The sequence below is a fragment of the Penaeus monodon genome, chromosome 14 (genome assembly GCF_015228065.2).
Source record: "Penaeus monodon isolate SGIC_2016 chromosome 14, NSTDA_Pmon_1, whole genome shotgun sequence".
NCBI lineage: Eukaryota > Metazoa > Arthropoda > Malacostraca > Decapoda > Penaeidae > Penaeus > Penaeus monodon.
This window is the reverse complement of record NC_051399.1, coordinates 38,066,482-38,086,481: the sequence shown is the minus strand read 5'-3', so window position 1 is coordinate 38,086,481 and position 20,000 is coordinate 38,066,482. Positions and strand designations below refer to the sequence as shown.

The window sequence follows — 20,000 nt, the reverse complement described above, 5'->3', positions numbered from 1 at the left end:
GTTATTTTTGGGTTTTACACTGTACTGATGTTAAGTGGCATCCCTGTGGATTATAAAGGGTTTATTAATGTATAATGATAATTTGTGATTATTGTTTAAGTAGCTGTAATTGTTGAGTGTAAAATAATTTTGTGATTTTATTATTACAATCTTGTAATGCTTAACATCTATGATAAATTCTTGAAAAGATTATGTGAAATGGATACTATGAAAATGTGAGACTATAGTTACTGTATATGAGTCACTGTAATCAGCTAAATGGCACTGTGAGCCATGATACATGATGCAGTAGGATTTTCAAAAAACATCCAAGAAACATGCAGTAACTTATGAGATTATATGTTGGGAGCCATGGATGTATGCTGTTGAGTGTTTTCCAGAGGAATGGTAGGTGGCTCAAGACTAATATTTTTGTTGTGATTATTTTCATTATCATTATCAATATGATTATTATTTTGATTTATTTGATATCCATATTTGTAATATTGTTTTTATTATTATTATTATTATTATTATTATTATTATTATTATTATTATTGTTATTGTTATTGTTAATGCTATTGTTATTATTGTAATCATTATTATTGTTGTTGTTATCATCATCATCTTCGTTATCATTATTATTTATTCTTTTTATTATGAGGGTAATGATATCATTATTATTATTGTTATTGTTGCTATTATTATTATTATTATTATTATTATTATTATTATTATTATTATTATTATTATTATTATTATTATTATTATTATATTATTATTTGTATATTATGTCTATTATTATTATTATTATTATTTTATTATTATTTTTATTATTATTATTATTTTGTTATTATTATTATTATTATTATAGTTATTATATATTATTATTATTATATTTATTATTATTATTAATTAATATATTATATATATAATATATATTAATATATTATTATAATTATATATCTATTATATTATTATTATTATATATATTATATATATAATATATATATATATATATATATTATATATATAATATTATATATAATATATATATAATATATATATATATATATATATATTATATATATATATATATATTATTATATATTATATATATGTATATCTATATATATATTATTATATATCTTATATATTATCTATATATTATATATCTCATTTATTCTCCTTATATCATCCTCTCTATCTATATATTATCTATCTATACTACTCTCTACTATATCTATATCTCTATACTATCTCATCCATATCTATATATATCTCTATATTATCTCTCATCTCTATATCTATTATCCTCTCTCATACTCTTCTTTATTCTATATATTATATCTATTATCCGTATCTTATTATCATCTCATATATATCTACTCTATATCTCTTATATTTGCTATATTCTATCCTATTCTATCTATTTATCTTCATATCTTATTTATATATCTCTTCCTACTCTCTCTACTCTTATCTATCATTATACTCATCTCTCTATTCTCATTCTTCATTCCATCTCTCTCTCTATCTCTCTTCTACTATACTCTCTCTTCTCTCATCCTTACTTCACTATACTCTCATATCTTCTCCTATCTATATATCTCTTTATCTCTCTTCTTCTCTCTATTCTTTATTGTTGTTGTTGTTGTTGTTGTTGTTGTTGTTGTTGTTGTTGTTATAATTATAATTGTGATGAAGATGATTGATCATCATCATTATCATCGTGATCGTCACACATCTGCTATCACAGCATCATGCATGCAGTCATCATCATCTATCATCATCATCATCATCATCCTCATCCTCACCCACTCACCCACCACCCCACCACACATCACACCACACATCACACACACCCATCATCACCACCACCACCACCACCACCACCACCACCACCACCACCACTTATCCTTATTGATATTGGTATTAATAATATTAATTATTATTAATGTATATGATTGCATATAAAAAAGTCTTTGATCAACTTAATGGGAACTTAATTTAATTATTATCATCATATATCATTAATATTATTAGTGCTACATATCTGTTTGATTATCATTATTAAAATTATTGTTATTGACAGGGTTTTTCTTCATACATCATTACTGACATCATAATATTGAACAGTACTATGATTACTCAAACTTTCAGTAAAACCAGAGGCTCGGTGTACTCACTGCCTGTTTTCAATGATAACAAGTCTGTTACAATTACAGTTTATCTGGAAGTGTGTTCTCTGTGCATATTTGTGTGGTAGACATGAACTTTCTTGAAGGTAGGTTGAAGGAAGCCTTTATGGCTGTAGGATTTTTTGGGCTCAGAATTTAAAAGCACCAAGTGTGTGGCTGGGATTATGAAAAGTAGAGTGTGACTGATTTCAATAATAATGATTCCACTGATAGAAAATGGTTTTAGTGGGAGGATTGATTAACACATTGGCTAGTTTTGATTATGATAGTTATTCAGTGGCTTATCAAACACAATTAGATGTAGTGAAAGACTAGTGCAGTGATTAAGAGCATGAATCGAATGATAAGTTACTGAAGGGAATTGCTAATTTGGAAATAAATTACAGGTGACTTTGTCATGACCTATCTGTTATGAATGAACAAAAATTAACATAACTTACCTTTTATATCAACATTACCTTGGGCCGCTTGGTTTACATTCAGTAACAGTACATAACCTCTCAACCTCTCTCCCATATATACTTGTCATACAGAATGGGAGTCAGATATTGCCAAGAGGGAAAGGGAGAGTGATACTGAAAGTTGGTATGAGCAAAATGGAGAAGCTGAGTGGAAGAGGAAAGATATCTCTAGCTGATATGTATGGCACTGTAGAGAGATTAAGATTGAGGTAGGTAGGTAGTATGGTAGGTAGCTAAGTTGAAACCGAAACTGAAATTGAAATTTGAAGAGGATTAAGAGAAGGAAAGATGTTTAAAGTAAATTGACTTAGAAAACTGGAAGAAGTTGAGGTTGTGGTATGTCTCTTGGAGACCTGTTGGAGCACAACACACACTTAATGAAATCCATTAACTGCAGTGGAGTATATTATCATTTATATAGGATGTCTGTGATTTGCAAAACTATTCATTGGTCATATTAATATATTGCACTGGATTTGAAAGACAATATGGATCCCAAGAATGATCCTCTTTGTACATACATATTGGAAAAGATAGATTACTGAGTAAAGAAATTGGCAAGATTGAAATGCCTTCCTGTCTTAATATTATAAGGGGTAAATTATTGGCATTTATGGTATATACAATTTTTTATTCAGACATTTCAAATGCAAACTCATTGTTTATATACATAGTACAAAATTCTCATGGGCAAATATTCTTCAGATTTTCAATAAAACTGCCAGCAAATTATTCCATATTGTAAGGTTGAAATAACTGATTGCATGTAAATGAAGGAAATATTAACAATATGAATGAATTTTCACTTGGAATACTTCTTTTCATTAGATTCTGTATATAATATATAATTTTATGATCAGCTATACAGTATTTAGTCTGTGGTTAAGATTGCTTTAGAAGAACAAACTTTCAGTGTACATACTCGCCATGAACCAGTGCAAAGTCCTGACTCCTGCCAGGATACTCTTGCTCCAAGCTTGCTTTTGAAATGCTCCTTGAGAATGTTGGTGTCTTTGCCTGCTCACCCAGGGACAGTGGAGGAAGGTCGTCCTCAAGTCGACCTCCAGGACGCGGGGTGTCTGGAGGGTAAAGAGAATCAGATACTACAGATAAGATTGTCTAGGAAGATAATTTAGAGTTAAAAGAATTACACGCTGTGGTGACCGGCTCTAGTGAATGATCAAAATTAAAAGATTGTTTGGAAAGATGATGGGGGGTATAGGTAATGAGGCCTGAGTTTTTTTTTCTTCAAATTTTATCTTGAAGATGGGAAAAGTGACAAATTGAATGATACTTGCTGTTGTTTCTTGCTGTTACTTTGACTTAGACTAGAACACAGTATAGATTAGAAAGAATATGATTTGTATGATGTAAAAATAGTGCTCATAGGTACTCAAAGTACACAGCAAGAGGTAACAAGTACCTTGATAATGCTTGCAGGCACAATGTTTTGTTTTTTTTTACACTTTTTAGTGTTTCCTATTGTGATACAATTATACTGCTACAATTCTGGCTCAGTAAATGCAACATGCAATCCAGCTATTATGATCATAAAGTTGCACATTTGCAAGTGACCAGGCCATGCTAGTGTTTTTTTATTATCAAGCAGTGGTCCTGGTTTAAAAGAAGGAAACTTTCCTTAAATGCTTATTTGAGTGATTCTAACATCAAGTGAGTCAACAACTGACACGCATGCCTGACCGCGTAGTTCTAGCAAGAGTGCAAAAGCAAAGAGAAAGAAAAAGACTTACTCGCTCGCCCGGTCGCCGACGCCAGCAGCTGAGCGTACTTGTCCTGCCGCTCCTTTCGCAAGTTTTGTATGTAGGCCGCAGTCACTGCGCTTGTGGCCGAGCGCAGGCGATTATGAGGAGAATCGTCACTCTCAGGAACTTGTGGCTCAGGATTAACTTGGTCGGGAATCCTTTGGCGCGAGGAAGCTCTTGAGCTTTTCGTGAAGCGTTGGCGATTCGCTGCGTTGGGCGCATCGGCTGACGTGGTTCCGTGTCGCTTGGGTTGACTTGTTGCTGTTCTTCTGAGTGTAGAGATGACGGGCTTTGATTTTTGCCTGTTCGGATTTTGTGACGCGTTCGATAGTCTGCGTCTGTGAATTTTGGGAGTCGTAGGCCGGCCAGTGGAGTCTCTTCTGTAGGAGGAAAAGCTGGGTGCCATATAATGAGACCGAATATTAGGTAGACTAGGGACTTTTGTCATATTGTCCTTGACCTTTATTACGCTTTTAGGCCTGTCATTCTCTTGCTTGCTTAACCTCCTGGATCTTTGTTGTGCCTCGGGCAGGGTGAGGATGATGCTTGGTAGGGGCGTGGATGGACGTGATCCCTTCATGGCATTTTTGGTCGTAACTTTGTCTCTGAATATTATGACCTGGTTTGGTTTGAGTTTCAGAGTCTGGTGTGGCGTAGTTGTTGTGGTGTGTCGGCGGGAGATAGAGGGCGGTGTCACTCTGCGACCTCTGAAGGGAGCTCCTCCTCGACATCTCGACGACTCCTTCTCTCTTCTTCTTCTTGGACTTCCTCGATTTCTTCTTCGTCTTCACAGAGCTTTTCTTGCTTTGGGGTAGTAAACTAAGGGAAGCTCTGCGACTGTTATCTTTCTTGTAGGAGCTTGCGGGCTTTGTGGCGAGCCCCTGAAGGCGCCCCGCCCCCTTCCCCATGACCCAGCGAGCGGTGTCGGCAGGAGGACGTCCCGGCTTGAACGGGGAAGGAATTCATGGCCAAAGGCGGTGAGTCGGCGCTGTCAGGTGGAGGTTCCAAGCCTGTCTGTGGGGAGTCCTTTCTCGGAGGTGGTGAAGAGCGTCCAAGGAAAGGTGATGCTCTGACAGGGGATGCTGCTGGATCCTCGTTAGGATCTGTAGGAATGTCAGCAGTAGGAGATAGAGTGTTTGGAGTAAGTGTTAGGTCTTTGTTGAGATTTAAAGTATTTTTGAAGTGAACGTTCGCTGGTGGCACAGAAGCATTTAAGGTAGATGGTGGGACTGCTATAGAAAAACAGGTAGTATAGACAGGGTCATCTGTCCTTTGCTTTGGAGGAGAGTCTTGTAGGAGTGAAGACGGCGGAACATGGACCAAGCTTGAGGGCTCTTTGCTGAGAGTCGGGGAGTCCTGGAGTGGACTGGAAGGTGGGGAGTTGGGGCGTTGGGATACACTTGAAGGATCTGTCAAAGTAGCGTAAGAACCTCCAGCCCTTAATGGAGCCTGATTCGAGGACGAGGTATATTGACCTACGGGCGATGAAGGCCGATTCGAAGACGCGGGCGGCTGGAAGGATGCTGCTGGAGTGCGCGTCGTCGGCTCTGCCTTCGGCGCTGAAGGTCTAAAGAGAGGGAAGAAATGTCTGAGGCAGCCAGAGCCCTTTCCCTCCACCCACCGCGATGACTCTTGGGGTTGCACCCTGGCGCGGAGAGAGGGCATCCTGGACGTCGCAGATGCGGGGGCGTCGCCAGAGGTTCCGGGACTCGCCATGACAGGTGGCGCCGCGGCTCCTTTCCCCGCAACTGATGTAGCGCTGTCTGGCGCAGTGAGCGGCGAATCGCGAATCTGCGGCAGCTTGACGGAACCACCCGAAGAGGGGGTCTTGGCGGTGTCGTCTCCTCTCGACCCGCCCGTGGAGTTGACACGGGAGTAACTGGTCCTGCTGTAGCCGCTGTCGCTATGATAGCCGCTCTTGGCGTCGTTGTTGTTGGACTTACGTTTGTCGTCGTAGGCGGGGTTTATGAGGAGCTTGTCCACCTGACCAGAGTCGTTCTTCCGCCTGGTCGCCCTGCGTTGCCGCTCCTGCGACGACTCCTGATAGCGGCTATTGTACTCCGTGGCGAAGCGGTTGTTGGGTTGGTTCATCAGCCAGTCGCGGTGGGTGAAGCGCCTCCTGCGGTCGGGACTCCTGCGGGGGAACAGGGAAGGGAAGGAAGGCCGCGCCTGTTGAGTGTTGTTTTTTGCTAATTGTTCTTTTGTATATTGATGTTATTCTTATAATTACTTTTGTGAGGTGTGTTTATCATCTTTATGATTGTCCTAATCGTAATGATAATATGTTAAAGGTAACGATAATGGTAATTGTTATTAATTTATTATCATATCATTTATAGTATTCCTTTTATTATATTTATTTGTTATTATTTTTATTTATTTATTTCATTTATTTTTTATTATCATTATATTTTGAAGTTCATCACCTTAAAAAGAAGGGAAAAAATAATAAAGGCCAAAGGGGACACGAGAGAGCGAAGGGGCCGCCCCCCCCGCCGCTCCGTCCGTTCCCCTACCTGTACGGCTCCACCCGGAAGTCGTTGCTGTTGCTGGCGGGAATGACCGTCTTCTTGCGGATGTTTTGGACCCTCTGGAAGGGGATGAAGGGCATCTTGGGCCTGGGGTCGTCCTCTGTCAGGCTGCGACTCCGATTCTTGTCGAGACTGAGGCGACCCACGCCCTTGGCGATGTCGCCGTCTCGGCCCCCTCGCCGGCTGCGACGTTGGCGGTTGCCTCCGTCGCTTGGGTCCGGGTCATGGTCGTAGTAGTAGCCATTCCCGTTGGCCTCGTCGTCGACGTCCTTGAGGTCGTTGTAGTTGAACGACTGGCTTCGGGACGCACGCTGGCTGCTGTTGCGGTGGCGCTGCTGGCGGTCGGGCGAGGCGCGAGTCGAATTGTTGTGGCTGCGGGAAGAGGCGGGAAGAGCTGGTGAGCCGTTGGCTTCGGCTGCTTTCGAATTGACGGAAGAGAAGGCGAGGCGAGGAAGGATGAAGGTGAATGGACGGGAGAACAGGAAGAGGAGGATGAAGGAAGAGGAAGAGAACAAGGAGAAGGAGATGGAGGAAAGGGGTAGAGGTAGGAAAAGAATAAGAGGAATAGGAGGACGAATGAGATTAATAGCAAGAGGAGTAAAAGGAGAAAACAAAGGAAAATAAAGGCAGGATGATAAATGAACAATTGAAAAGATGAAGAAAGCCAAAGAATTGAGGAACAAGGAGGAGAAGAAGGGATATTAACGACTTACCATTCACACCTTTTCCAGAACGTAAAAGAGAAAAGAACAAAAACAATAAAACAAGGGCATTAAGTGATATCATTTTTGAGTGTTAAGACACTAAACAAAGAGAAGAGACTGCTTTCTAACATGTCTGGAATGTCTATCGAGGGAATAATTAATACTAAATGAAGTTAAACGCGAAGATATCGACTTGTTATTATTGTGAAGGCGGTAGTACTTTTTTATCATTATCAGTAGTAGCAGTGTTGCGACAGCGATTGCCACAGTCACCATCACCGTTAGTATTGCCATTCGATATAACATGATGATCCGGACTCCCCCCCCACCCCACCCCCACCCCATGAACATACCTCCTGTAGGAGACCCGCGAGAGGACCCTCTGGAAGGGCACCTTGGACTCGTCGGGGAGTGGGAGGCGGCCGAATTCGTCCCTCTTGGGCATGGCGGTCGAAGGGCGAGGGGCGATGGGCGATGGGCGAGCTCTTCAGCAGGAAGGCTCTCTGTTTCTGCTTCTCTTTCTTAATTATTTATTTATTTTTCCTTCGTTGTCTTCAGGGGAGCGGTAGTGGCTCTGCAGGGAGATATCAGTGGTTGAATTTTGAGGATATATAGAAATGTATGTATTTTTTCTTTTTTTCATCGTCAGAAATATTTCAAATGCTTGCTTCATTACCATGGCGCCTAAGGGCACGGCTAGAAACGGAACAATGGGTATAATTTGAATGATAGATAATGTCCACGGCGTCCTAACAACGGTCATTGTCACACTCCTTAGTTCGGTGTAGGTCATTACCGCTTGCTTGTTAACTCGGGAGCGCTTGTTAGGTGATTTGCGCGTCTGGTATTGATAATATCTTGTCAAGGTGAGGCGTATGTGTTGGTTGAGTGAGTGAATGAGAGGGAGAGGGATAAGGAAATATATAAAGAAAAAGAGAAAATGAGTGAGTGTTTTTTGTGTGTCGTAGCCATCGTGTACGGCTCGAGATGTAGCTAAACTTAATCCGCCCCTGCAATTGCGTTTTATTCAACTATTAGCTTATTAGAGAATATATGTTTTTTCCCTGACTGAACCCCCCCCCCCTCCTATTCGTATGTTCCAGCAGGGCAAGTACACTTTAGTGACGCGTATTTGATGGTACATAAGGGTGAATTTCGGACAAGGGAAAAAAACAGACCCGTCGAGAAGATTCCATTCGGGCGCCGGTTTTGAGTAACGCACAGACCTGGCTCTCCCGTCCTCTTATCTCCTGCCGAGAAAGAAATTAACTCAAATAAGAAATGCCTGAATCCCCCGCACAGCATGGCGTGGCTATCAGCTTGCGGTGATCAAACAGAAATCGTCACACGCGCTCCAGCCCCTCTGCGCTCTACTATAATCAAGCGGCGTTTACATTTACTCAGCCCGTGCTTAAAGACCATTTCGCCCACACTCGAACGACATTCCTCTCCTGTGTATTAGTAATCTGGTTTTATTATTTCACAAATCTCACGATTCAGTTCCCTGGGAGGGAGGGAGAGAGAGAGAGAGAGAGAGAGAGAGAGAGAGAGAGAGAGAGAGAGAGAGAGAGAGAGAGAGAGAAGGAGAACGGGATGGGAGGAGGGAGAGAGGATATAATAGGGAGGAGATATATAGATAGGAGATAACGAGGGAAATAGGGAGATAGGGAGAGAGAGATATAGATAGGGAGAGAGAGATAGGGAGATAAGGAGAGAGAGAGAGAGATGAGAAAGAGATAGGGAGATAAGGAGAGAGAAATAGGGAAATAATGAGAGAGATAGGGAGAGAGAGAGAGAGAGAGAGAGAGAGAGAGAGAGAGAGAGAGGAAATAAGAGAGAGAAAGAGAGGAATAAGGGAGAGAGAGAGAGAGAGAGAGAGAGAGAGAGCGGGGGGAAGGTAGAGGGAGAGGAAGAAAAAGAAAGGAAAAATGTATGTGTATGGATATTTTTTTTCCCCAGTTTATTTGTGTGTGTTTCTCGAGTTTAGTATTGTATATGCTTTATTTTCTTTCGCGTCATTGTTGTCACGTTGTCATGGAGAGCGAGAGCGAGAGAGAGAGTGAGAGAGAGAGAGAGAGAGAGAGGAGAGAGAGAGAAGAGAGAGAGAGAGAGAGAGAGAGAGTTGTGTATATGATTTTTTTTTTCTTTTTTTACACTTTGGTTGTGTGTGTGTTTCTCCATATTAAAGTTGCTAATATTTTTTTTCCGCAGCATTGTTGTCACGTTGTCATGGCCATTAACGAAAAGCTGACCAACATAATTTATTAATGTTGTAGATTTTTACGGCTGAGAGATTTTAAGAGATTAAGTATCATTTCTTTTTTTCTCTCTGTCTCGAGGTGGCTACTGCATTTTAAAAAGATATAAATAAGAGCATGTCAGACATAAACAAGCAGTGCGCGACGTGGAATATGTATATAATTGATGATTGTCGGACTGAGTGAGAGAGAGAGAGAATTACTGGGAATGGGAGAAGCATGAAGAGTGGGAAGAAGTAAAGAAGTTGAAAGGGAAAGGAAGAAAAAAAGAGAGGGAGACAAAGGCGGGAGAAAGGAGAGAGAGAGAGGAGGAGGAGAGAGAGGAAGAAAGATAGAAAGAGAGAAAAAGAAAGAAAGAGAGAAGGAAGGAAGGAAAGAACGTTAAGGCGGGAATGGGCGTCGGTGGGCGGGGCTCCGTGACCGGTGCGTACTTGAAATTCTGGCGAGGGTTGTAGTTACGGCCATTACAAGAGTGCTGGTCCTGAAGACGATGACCCATCTGTCATGTGCCATCTGTCACGCACGCTTGGCTTGGCTTCCATTGCTTTCGTCTTTTTTTCACTCTGAGAGAAGTGTTTTTCTCCCATTATCTATCTATCTATTTATCTTTCTATCTATCGCTACCCACCTCTCTTTTTCTCTTCTCTCTTTCTCTCTTTCCACTTGCTTCACGCAAGCCTATCTCGCCCTTGACCTTTGACCTGCCTTTGCGTATCTCCCTTCATTAGCCTCTTTTTACCTGGCTTGTTCGTGCTTACGTTTGCAATTTTGTTTTGTGTCATTAAAGTTGATCTGACCTTTAAATGCAGTTCGTTATTACTGCGGTTGTCCAAAGCAATCGACAGAGGCATTTTTCTTGTCTTTTTATTGCCGTGGCCCACTTGCTCCTGTGTTTTGGAAGTTGCTAGGGTCTTGCTAATCAATATTAAGAAAAAGCGTGAATTAGAGATACGGTGGAGGTGTTTTTTTTTTTTTTTTTTTTTTTTTTTTTTTTTTTTTTTTTTTTTTACGTGTTTATTTATTTATTTATTGGGCTTGTAATTGCGGTATGTCTCTTTGCGGAAATATAACTTTAAATGAAGTTTGGTTTTAGTAAGCGGAGTTATTTATTAATTAGATATTATTGTTAGTTGTAAAATCTGATTTCTTTTGCGACTCTTGCAGTTCAATATTTACTATTTTTTTGTCTGTTAATTGTTTTTATGATTATTATGGCACACTTCTTCTCTATTACTTTTTCATTATTTTGTTTTACTTACTTTACTTTGTAGCCTCTGAATTTAATTTGCAATATATTTCATGGTTTATTGTATATTAAAAAGTATGCTGTAAGTAGTAAGCATTTCCATGTTAAAGATTTTGCTGTTGCTTTTTATTGCAAATAGACTTCTCGGTCATTCAAGCATGAACCAGTTTCGTTGCAAGATGTCGCAAAAATCGTGCAAAGAGCAATATATCATAGTGGGAATGTCCTGTCGGGCCTGGTGGGCAGCGAGCGTTCCTTCCCGCCCCTTTTCTTTTTTTCTTGCTCGTTTGACTGATCGGTTCAATGGACGTGCGAGTGTCGATTTAGGAGTCATGGGCGTGAGGGGAGTAACTGGTTCGCTTTGGGGACGGCCGGGCCGAAGGAAGGACGGGCAAGACGGACAGACAGGCAAGCGGACGAGGAGATGAAGCAAAACAAACAAACAGACGTATAGACAGGCGTGCTGGTTGGGTAGTTAGTACTTGTGTTTGTTTATCTGTTTCTCCTCCCTCCTGTATTGCCACATGACATTTACGTCAGCCAGAGGCGATTAACGACCACATCGGCGTATACAATAATTCATTGCTGTACCATTAACGATACGACTATAGCCAGGTATAGTGATTATCATCGGGTGAAAAGGAGGGTGGAAGTGTGTAGTGTATAATATACATAAAGTGTGTGTGTGTGTGTGTGTGTGTGTGTGTGTGTGTGTGTGTGTGTGTGTGTGTGTGTGTGTGTGTGTGAGTGAGTGAGTGAGTGAGTGAGAGAGAGAGAGAGAGAGAGAGAGAGAGAGAGAGAGAGAGAGAGAGAGAGAGAGAGAGAATTCAAAGTTGAGCGAGACAGGTCAATAGTGAGCGGATGATCAGGGCATCAAGTCTCATGCGCTGTCTCGCCGCAGACAATATTAATAGCCATAAATGGTGTTAATCATCTTTGGATAGTGTATGTGGGTGTAGTGTGTACGTGTGTGTGTGTTTGTGCTTGTGTCTTCGTGTATGCGTGTGTCCCACTACAGTACCTGTGATTCTACGATTGCTAAATAGGGACGCAAGAAAAAGAAAAAGAAAGAAAGAAAAAAAAGGGCCCTTGACGTTGGCAGATTGTCGAAAGATGGATAACGACCCCAGTTTCTCAGTCAGTAAACGAATATCCCATTAAGAAATTATCCAGCTGGGATTATAACACTCAACTAAACTCCGCTGTTACATTGTAGGTTTTGTACTTTCTGGATTGCGGTTATTACGATTACGGAATTCTTTAAGTGGATGCAACTGATTGTTGCAGACTCATAAATATGTACTTGTAAATGGTAGCGTTGCATTAAGGCTTGGAATTTAGCGTGTTGTCACGTTAGAACTGAGGCAAGTATTTTATTGTTAAAAAGCTGTATGTCTCATTCTCTCCCAATCTATTTACCTCCTTTATTTTCTTCTTCTTCTTTGCCTATGTCTTATTCTTCTCAGTTTTCTTCTTAAGTCTTCTTATTTTCCGTGTTTGATCTGTGGTACCACTTTATTACAGGTATTTTTAGCTTATGTTTTATGAATCCCACGTCTGTATTTCGTGTCGGAATTATGTACTTTAGGACGCGTGTGCGGGATATGAAGTAAATAATGGATGCGAATGCCATTATTTACGTGTATATGATGTTTTTTGAGTATGATAAGTCACCTGGGAGAGAGAGAAAGAAAAAAAAATTGATATATAGAAAAGCAACATCGAGGTGACAAATCCACCCACAGAAGGGCGTTCTGCTTATGGCCACGCCCGCTCGACCGCCGGGCCGCCCACCCACCGGATTCAACAGCATCAGCCCGCCCACGAACTGCGAAAATCGGGTCATTGCCCCCACAGATAGCGGAGGGGAGGTTTGAGGTGGGGGGGGGGGGCGTACGAGTGGTGGGGGAGGAGTAGACACTAGGGATAGAGGGAGGGGGAGGGACGTAGCAGGACGTACCCGGGGATAAGGGGCTTGGGAAAGGGGGTGGGATGAGGCGTGGCATGGTTCGTGTAATGGTGGGTAGTTATTAATGGTTGATTCTCGATGTGTTGGAGGAAAGTTTTTTTTTTTTTTTTTTTTTTTTTTTTTTTTTTTTTTTTTTTTTTTTTTTTTTGTTGTGTGTGTGTGTTGTGTATGTGTGTGTGTGTGTGTGTGTGTGTGTGTGTGTGTGTGTGTGTGTGTGTGTGTGTGTGTGTGTGTGTGTGTGTGTGTGTGTGTGTGTGTGTGTGTGTGAGAGAGAGAGAGAGAGAGAGATTGTAAATAGTTTTTTTCAACGTTATTTCATCGTTTTTATTATGTCTTATTCCGAGTCTTGATATTAACACTGAAATCTTGTTATTGACTCGCTATAAATATTAGTCCTCCCTTATCCTCCAAACAAACATAATTTTATTGACGTTACGCAAACTGTCCGGATGAGTTGTGTGTAACTCTTGTCAGGTGTTGAATAAACGCTTCGATCTTGACTGATATTGCATTATGAATGGCTAAAGCAATTAAGGTGCGTGTGTTTTTGGGTAAGTAGGAGTGGGAGTGGGGGAGTGGAGAGTGAGAGTTAAAGGGAGTGGGAGAGATGAAGTGGGGGAAGGTAGAGGGAGTGTGAGAGTAAGGGTAAGGATAAGAGTGAGAGATAATGGCATGGAGAGAGAAGAACGGGAGAAAAGGAGAAGGAATGGCATGGGAAGGGAGGAAAAGGAGAGAGGGGGAGGGAATGACATGGAGAAGAAGTCGCATGTGATACACATGTGACTCCTTTTTTGTCACAACAAAGAAAAAGCGTGAATTAGAGATACGGTGGAGGTGTGGATCCTGCCCCTTCACTCCTATACCATTTACTCACCCTCCCTACCCTCGCCCCTCTTTACCCATTTCAGTACCATACTATTCTCAAGTGTTGTGCGCCTCTTGGCTTGTAACACATTTAATCATCAGTTAACCCTTCCTCGTTACCCTTTCCACTATCAGACCTTTCTGTAGTTCTATATGACCTTTTATGTCTAGCACATTTATTTTGCCTTGGAACCATTAAACAACCATTCTTGTTTTCTTTCTCTTTCTCTTGTATTCGCCTTCTGCTTCATTTGAATTACCTATATCATTGTTATTGTTGTTGTTGCTATTGTTCTGGTTCGTATTCGTATTCTTACTCTTAATTCTTATTCTTCCCATTCACTATCTTCGCCATCTCCCTTTTCCTTCTCCCCTTCTAACCCCTCCACACACACCTCACCCCCTTTCTCTAAGTCATCCACCTCTTTGTACCAAATTGGGAGTCGCGTGTAATCACTCTCTTACGTGTTGTAACTGTGCCTTCGTTATAATCCTCCACAAATAAAGTAATGGAAACAGGAAGACAAAATAGGACAAAAATGATAAAACAGAGAAAAGAAAAGAGACAGTAGAAAGATCAGAGCAGAGAAGATAGAAAAACAAAAACAAAGAAGACAAGAGAAAAATAAAACAAAAAGACAAAAGGGAAACAAAAAACAAAAGCAAAGAAGAGCAAAGAGGAAAACAAAAACAAAACAAAGAAGAAGACAAGAGAAAAAGAGAGGAAGACCAAAATTGATCGTTGATAATTCCTAAGCACTCGCTGGCGTCCCATCCCTCCCCTTCCTCGCGCCCCATCCCTCCCCTTCCTCACCTGAGTGTCCGCTTGCTCGCCCCGGAACGACCCGCTGTCACGTAACTTGGCAAGGAAGGAAGGAAGGAAGGAAGGAACGGTGGGGGGAGGGGGATAAGAGCTATGGACGGCCGGAAAAAGAAAGAAGAGAGAGAGAGAGAGAGAGAGAGAGAGAGAGAGAGAGAGAGAGAGAGAGAGAGAGAGAGAGAGAGAGAGAGAGGGGGGGGGGGGGACATATAAAGAAAGCCTGAGATACAGCAAGAGGAAGGTCGAGTGGGGAGAAGGAGAACAACCCCACCAAGTAAGCAGAACCGCTAACCAGCTAACCAGCCACTTAACCAACGAGCCAATAAGGCGAGCGCGTGCCGAGTGTCACGGGCAGTCGGGCAAGCGGCCACGATTGCGACGTCACACGGGCAACAGCGTAATCGCAACGGAAGGACCCTCGCGTGTACCTGTCTCACGATCTTGGCTGCCATTAGGTGTATTTTTACCTCCTGGATAATTTTCGCCGTTACTATATATAGCAACAGGCGCTCGTGTGCTCGAGTTTCAAGGAAGGCATTAGAGAAAAAAGGGACATTTGTGTATATTTGCGAGTGGACAGGAAGGGCGTCGTCAGGAGCATTGTTTCCTTCGGCGAGTATTAGGGGGCCGCGTCGGGGTCAGTCCGGAGGGGGAGGGGGGAAGGGAGAGAAGAGAAGGGGGAGGGGAGGGGAGGGGGAAGGGAGAGAAGGGGTGGGGGAGGGGAGGGGGGAGGGGCTCTTGGTCTCGGAAGGGGTCGAGGTTCGTTTCTAATGGTGATGGAGGAGGAAGGTAGGTGTTTCGTGGATATGATGATAGCGGTAGTAATGAGGATGATGGCTGGTGGGGTGTGGGTGGGGCGGGGTGCGGGCTCATAGGAGGGGTAAAGGACGCAGGTGGGTATGTGGAGTGGGGGTAAGGAATGGGTATTTCGATCGACGGCGTCTCGAGATGGCGCGCGCACTTAGGAGACGTTTCGGATAATAATAATAATGGTAATGATAATAATATATTATTATTATTATTATTATTATTATTATTATTATATTTTGAACTTGTGATAAATGTAAATGTCATCCAAGACAAGATGATTGCGGGGGCCTGTAGGAGGAAAAGCTTCTCTCTCTCTCTCTCTCTCTCTCTCTCTCTCTCTCTCTCTCTCTCTCTCTCTCTCTCTCTCTCTCTCTCTCTCTCTCTCTCTCTCTCTCTCTCTAAATATATATATGTATATATATAATATATATAATATATATATTATATATATTATATATATAATATATATATTATATATATTATATATATAATATATATATTATATATATAATATATATATATAATAATATATATATATATATAAATATATATATATATGTAAATATGTATATATGTATATATATAACGCACGCACACGCGCGCGCGCGCACACACACACACACACACACACACACACACACACACACACACACACACACACACACACACACACACACACACACACACACACACACACACACACACACACACAATCTTCAAAGAAACGGATTTGCACTTGCTTTTATTTCTGCAGAATTATTTTCATTCTTGGAATTAGTAATTTTCTGCCTGTTCGTTTCTTTTCATTTTGTTGTTATTATCATCATTATATTTATTTTCCCTGTCTTTCGTCCACGTGACGCCAGATTTTCTAAAATGGTTTGATAATTCGAGATAAGTTCCGGGGAAAAAAAATAAGATTTTTTTTTTTTTTTTTTTGGGGGGGGGGGGGGACTAAGAGAGAGGGAGTTAAAAGGCATAACTTGCTCCGTAAATTTTATTGCTTTTCTTCATCTTTGTTCTGTGTTTGTAAGTGTCGTTGGCTTCTTTGAGCTAGTCATTGAAATTTGATTTAAATAGGGTACGAATTTCATTTAGGTAGTTAAGTTTCTCTCTCTCTCTCTCTCTCTCTCTCTCTCTCTCTCTCTCTCTCTCTCTCTCTCTCTCTCTCTCTCTCTCTCTCTCTCTCTCTCTCTCTCTCTCCTCCGTCCCTCTCCCTCTTCCTCTTTCCCTCCCTCTCTCCCTCCCTCCTCCCTCCTCCCTCCTCTCTCTCCCTCTCACTCCCTCCCTCCCTCTCCCTCCCACTCTCTCCTCCCTCCCCTCTCCCCCCTCTCCTCCCCTCCCCTCCCTCTCCCTCCCTCTCCCTCCCTCTCCCTCCCTCCAAGGAAGTCCTGTAGACCTACCTGTGCGTGAAGCCAGCCCTGCTTGCCCGTAGAGAAGCATAACGCTCGGAAATCGCTTATGTGACATGTGTTAAATGTATAATCGCGGAATCATGCTAAGCGCAAAACTTCTAAGTGGAACGTCTATAAAACAGCAAAGCTTAATTCTTCTTTATGTGTCTTTACCCCGGCAAGAGATGGAGAACCGTAGAAAAGAATAGTAGAGAATAAAAGAATAAAGAAGAAAAAAAATGAAGAAAGATGTGTGCAATCCAACTTTTCTCATCAACTTGAAGGCCGGAGGGGCTATTTCCAGCACGCAATAATTCCTTCATTTTATCTTCTTTTCGAAATAGTATAAGCCTATTAACGCAAATCAAATCCCTTTCTCTTGTATATTCCCTCAACTTTTTCCGACATTCGCTAAAGCCTACTAAACTTTGAACTATTTTTTTTTCAATGAAAACCAAGCAAAAAAAAAAAACGATCAAATTATAACCGACTTAGGAATTTTTAATACAACGCACACTTATTCTTGGATATTTTTTCTCTCTTTTAAATGAACATTTCGCAACTGAAACTCAAATGCCTGTGCGTGCGTTCGTATGTCCGAATAGCCGCACCCGCTATTTTCCGCGTCGTGACCGTAAATTTAATCGGAAGGTGTTAATCCCGGTGATGAATCTTCGAGAGGGAACCTGCGCGGCCCGGGTTGCTGCGTCGGCCGTTAAAGCCTGTTGAACTCCGTGATAAACCGGAAGTTTGGAGTGGGAGGGAAGGGGCATGAGTGAGTGAGGGTGAGTGAATGACGGAGTGCATGACGAGTTGCGTGAGTGAGACAGAGGAGGATAGATATGTGGATAAGCTTATGGAGAAATGTGTATGTCTCTGAGTCTGTATGTATTTGATTAGCTGAGAGATAGACAAGCAGATAGAGAACATAAAGGAAAGTAAGAGAAGAAGGATAGCCAGACAAAAAATCAGAAGAAATAAGTGAGTGACCTTAGAAGCGCATAAGACGAACCTTCGCACGCCAAAAGTTTAGTCATTTGATACAACCCCCCCCCCCCCCTTCTTACTTCACATTGCTTTCTCCTCCTCCTCCTTATTCTCATTATCCCCCCCCCTCTCGTCCCCCTTTTCCGTGACAACACCGCGTTACCCAGGACTCGATATCACTACGTGCTGGGCTGTTACTGTTGTCTTTGCTGTTACGGTCGTCGTGTGCCGTTGAATTTGGCAGTAGACTATGGCCGAACGCACAGGAAGACAGTGGTCCTTGTTCGCACTACATGGCTTTGATGATTGAAGGAGCCGATAACGATGGTGATAATGGTAATAATAATGATAATGATGATGATAGTAACACCTATAATGATAATGATAGTTATTATTATTGTTGTTATTATTATTATTAGTAGTAGTAGTAATAGTAGTAATAATGATAGTAATAGTAAAAGTAATAATAACGGTAACAAAAACAATATTGGTTTTAATGATATTGATAATGATGATGATAATGATAATGACGTTAACAATAATAATAATAACACCCTCATTAGTAATAATAATAACAAAATAACAAGAACAATAGAAATGAAAGTAATAATAATGCTAATAATAATAATAAGAAAAGCAAAGGAACAAAAATACGCACTGCCCTGTAAGTAGACCCCCCCCCCCTCTCGCCTCTCCTCCCTAGCCCGCGTTTACAGAGCGTGTTCATTGTCGCTTGAAGAACAAGGAAGCACGCAGTGTTCAGGAGGAGGTTTTAACTACATAAACCCTCCAAAAAACAAGGAAAGGAAAGAAGAAAATAGTGCAAAAGAGGAGAAAAAAAACTTTTATTTTTTATTTTATTTTCATCAACAGTTTCACGGTTTCTGCATACAAGAGAAAAAATACGTCGTGGTTGTATGTATGAGAGAGAGAGAGAGAGAGAGAGAGAGAGAGAGAGGGGTGGTGTGTGTGTGTGTGTGTGTGTGTGTGTGTGTGTGTGTGTGTGTGTGTGGTGTTGTGTTGTGTTGTGTTGTGTAATAGCAATAATGATAATAATAGTTGTGTTGTGTAGATGCATATAAATACGTACATGCATATATTCATACATACATACATACATACATACATACATACATACATACATACATACATTTGTGTGTGTGCTTTTTTTTTGCGTGTGCGTGCGTACGTGCGCACTGTCTGTGCGTTTGTGCGTACGTACGTGTGTGCGTGCGTGCGCGCGTAGATGCATATACGTACATGCATATATTCATACATACATACATACATACATACATACATACATACATGCATACATAAGAGATAGAACGGGCGCCAAGGAGTAGTAGTAATAATAATAGACAGGGAAGAGGGAGAAAGAAGAAATAGGGAAATAATAATAAGTAGGAGGATAAAAGGACGAAAGAGAGAGAGAGAGACGGTCGGGCAGATAGAGGCACTTGCGCCAACATAATATATTCTTTTTATAGCTTTGATTTTCTTTAACAGATCGATTTTCTTGTTCTTTTTTTTGGGGGGAGCTTGTGTGAATCCTGCGGTCGTCGTTGAACTCTTGTTATTTTGGAAGAAATTTGACATTGGATGAAGTTAATAAGTGAGAGAAAATTTTGCCTTTGAAAATATCGGTGATTTTGCTATCGTTTCATGGTTTCATGTTGCAGTAAGCAGGTTCGTTTGCAATTGTTGATTTCACTGGGAAAGGAGTAGTTGCAAGGAGCGATATAGGTCATTAGTTAGAACAAGGAGTTGCAGTGATGAGAGAGAGAAAATAATGCAATATTTCTGTGCCTCTTTGCCATGAATTACTTGCACGTTTACCGGAGCAATTTTGTTCCTTCTTATTTTGTGTCTGTCAGTTTCCGCCTGTCATTACCTGCCCGTCATTCGCGCTGCCAGTAAGAGGCTCGCAGTTTTATTTTCCCATGTTTTGAAGGTCAACGGGATCTATCAGGGTAAGAACAGGCTTATCTGAAATTGCGCTTTTTTTGTGAT

General features: G+C 41.2%; 3 protein-coding genes across 5 annotated transcripts in view; 1 reads left to right on the top strand and 2 right to left on the bottom strand.

The window, feature by feature from the left end:
- The window catches only part of LOC119581102 (SWI/SNF-related matrix-associated actin-dependent regulator of chromatin subfamily A-like protein 1), a 57,636-nt gene that overhangs the window by 8,020 nt on the left and 29,616 nt on the right, over window positions 1–20,000 (top strand). The window lies entirely within an intron of this gene.
- LOC119581104 lies at window positions 3,386–4,996 on the bottom strand. Its single transcript, XM_037929430.1, has 2 exons — window positions 4,393–4,996; window positions 3,386–3,720 (listed from the first exon to the last, which is right to left on the bottom strand). Exons 1-2 carry the CDS (start codon window positions 4,982–4,984, stop codon window positions 3,551–3,553), a joined length of 762 nt encoding a protein of 253 aa, XP_037785358.1. The 5' UTR covers window positions 4,985–4,996; the 3' UTR covers window positions 3,386–3,550.
- On the bottom strand, window positions 5,225–7,678 carry LOC119581103 (leucine-rich repeat extensin-like protein 5). The gene is made up of 2 exons (XM_037929429.1): window positions 6,921–7,678; window positions 5,225–6,538 (listed from the first exon to the last, which is right to left on the bottom strand). Exons 1-2 carry the CDS (start codon window positions 7,013–7,015, stop codon window positions 5,245–5,247), a joined length of 1,389 nt encoding a protein of 462 aa, XP_037785357.1. The 5' UTR covers window positions 7,016–7,678; the 3' UTR covers window positions 5,225–5,244.

What these genes read in the sequence shown, in the direction of transcription:
- LOC119581104 (XM_037929430.1), bottom strand. Translation starts at nt 4,984, where the DNA reads ATGAAGGGATCACGTCCATCCACGCCCCTACCAAGCATCATCCTCACC. An exon ending in GTCGGCGACCGGGCGAGCGA is followed by an intron (nt 3,721 to 4,392) that starts GTAAGTCTTTTT and finishes TTTACCCTCCAG; the next exon opens with ACACCCCGCGTCCTGGAGGT.
- LOC119581103 (XM_037929429.1), bottom strand. Translation starts at nt 7,015, where the DNA reads ATGCCCTTCATCCCCTTCCAGAGGGTCCAAAACATCCGCAAGAAGACG. An exon ending in TTCCGGGTGGAGCCGTACAG is followed by an intron (nt 6,539 to 6,920) that starts GTAGGGGAACGG and finishes GTTCCCCCGCAG; the next exon opens with GAGTCCCGACCGCAGGAGGC.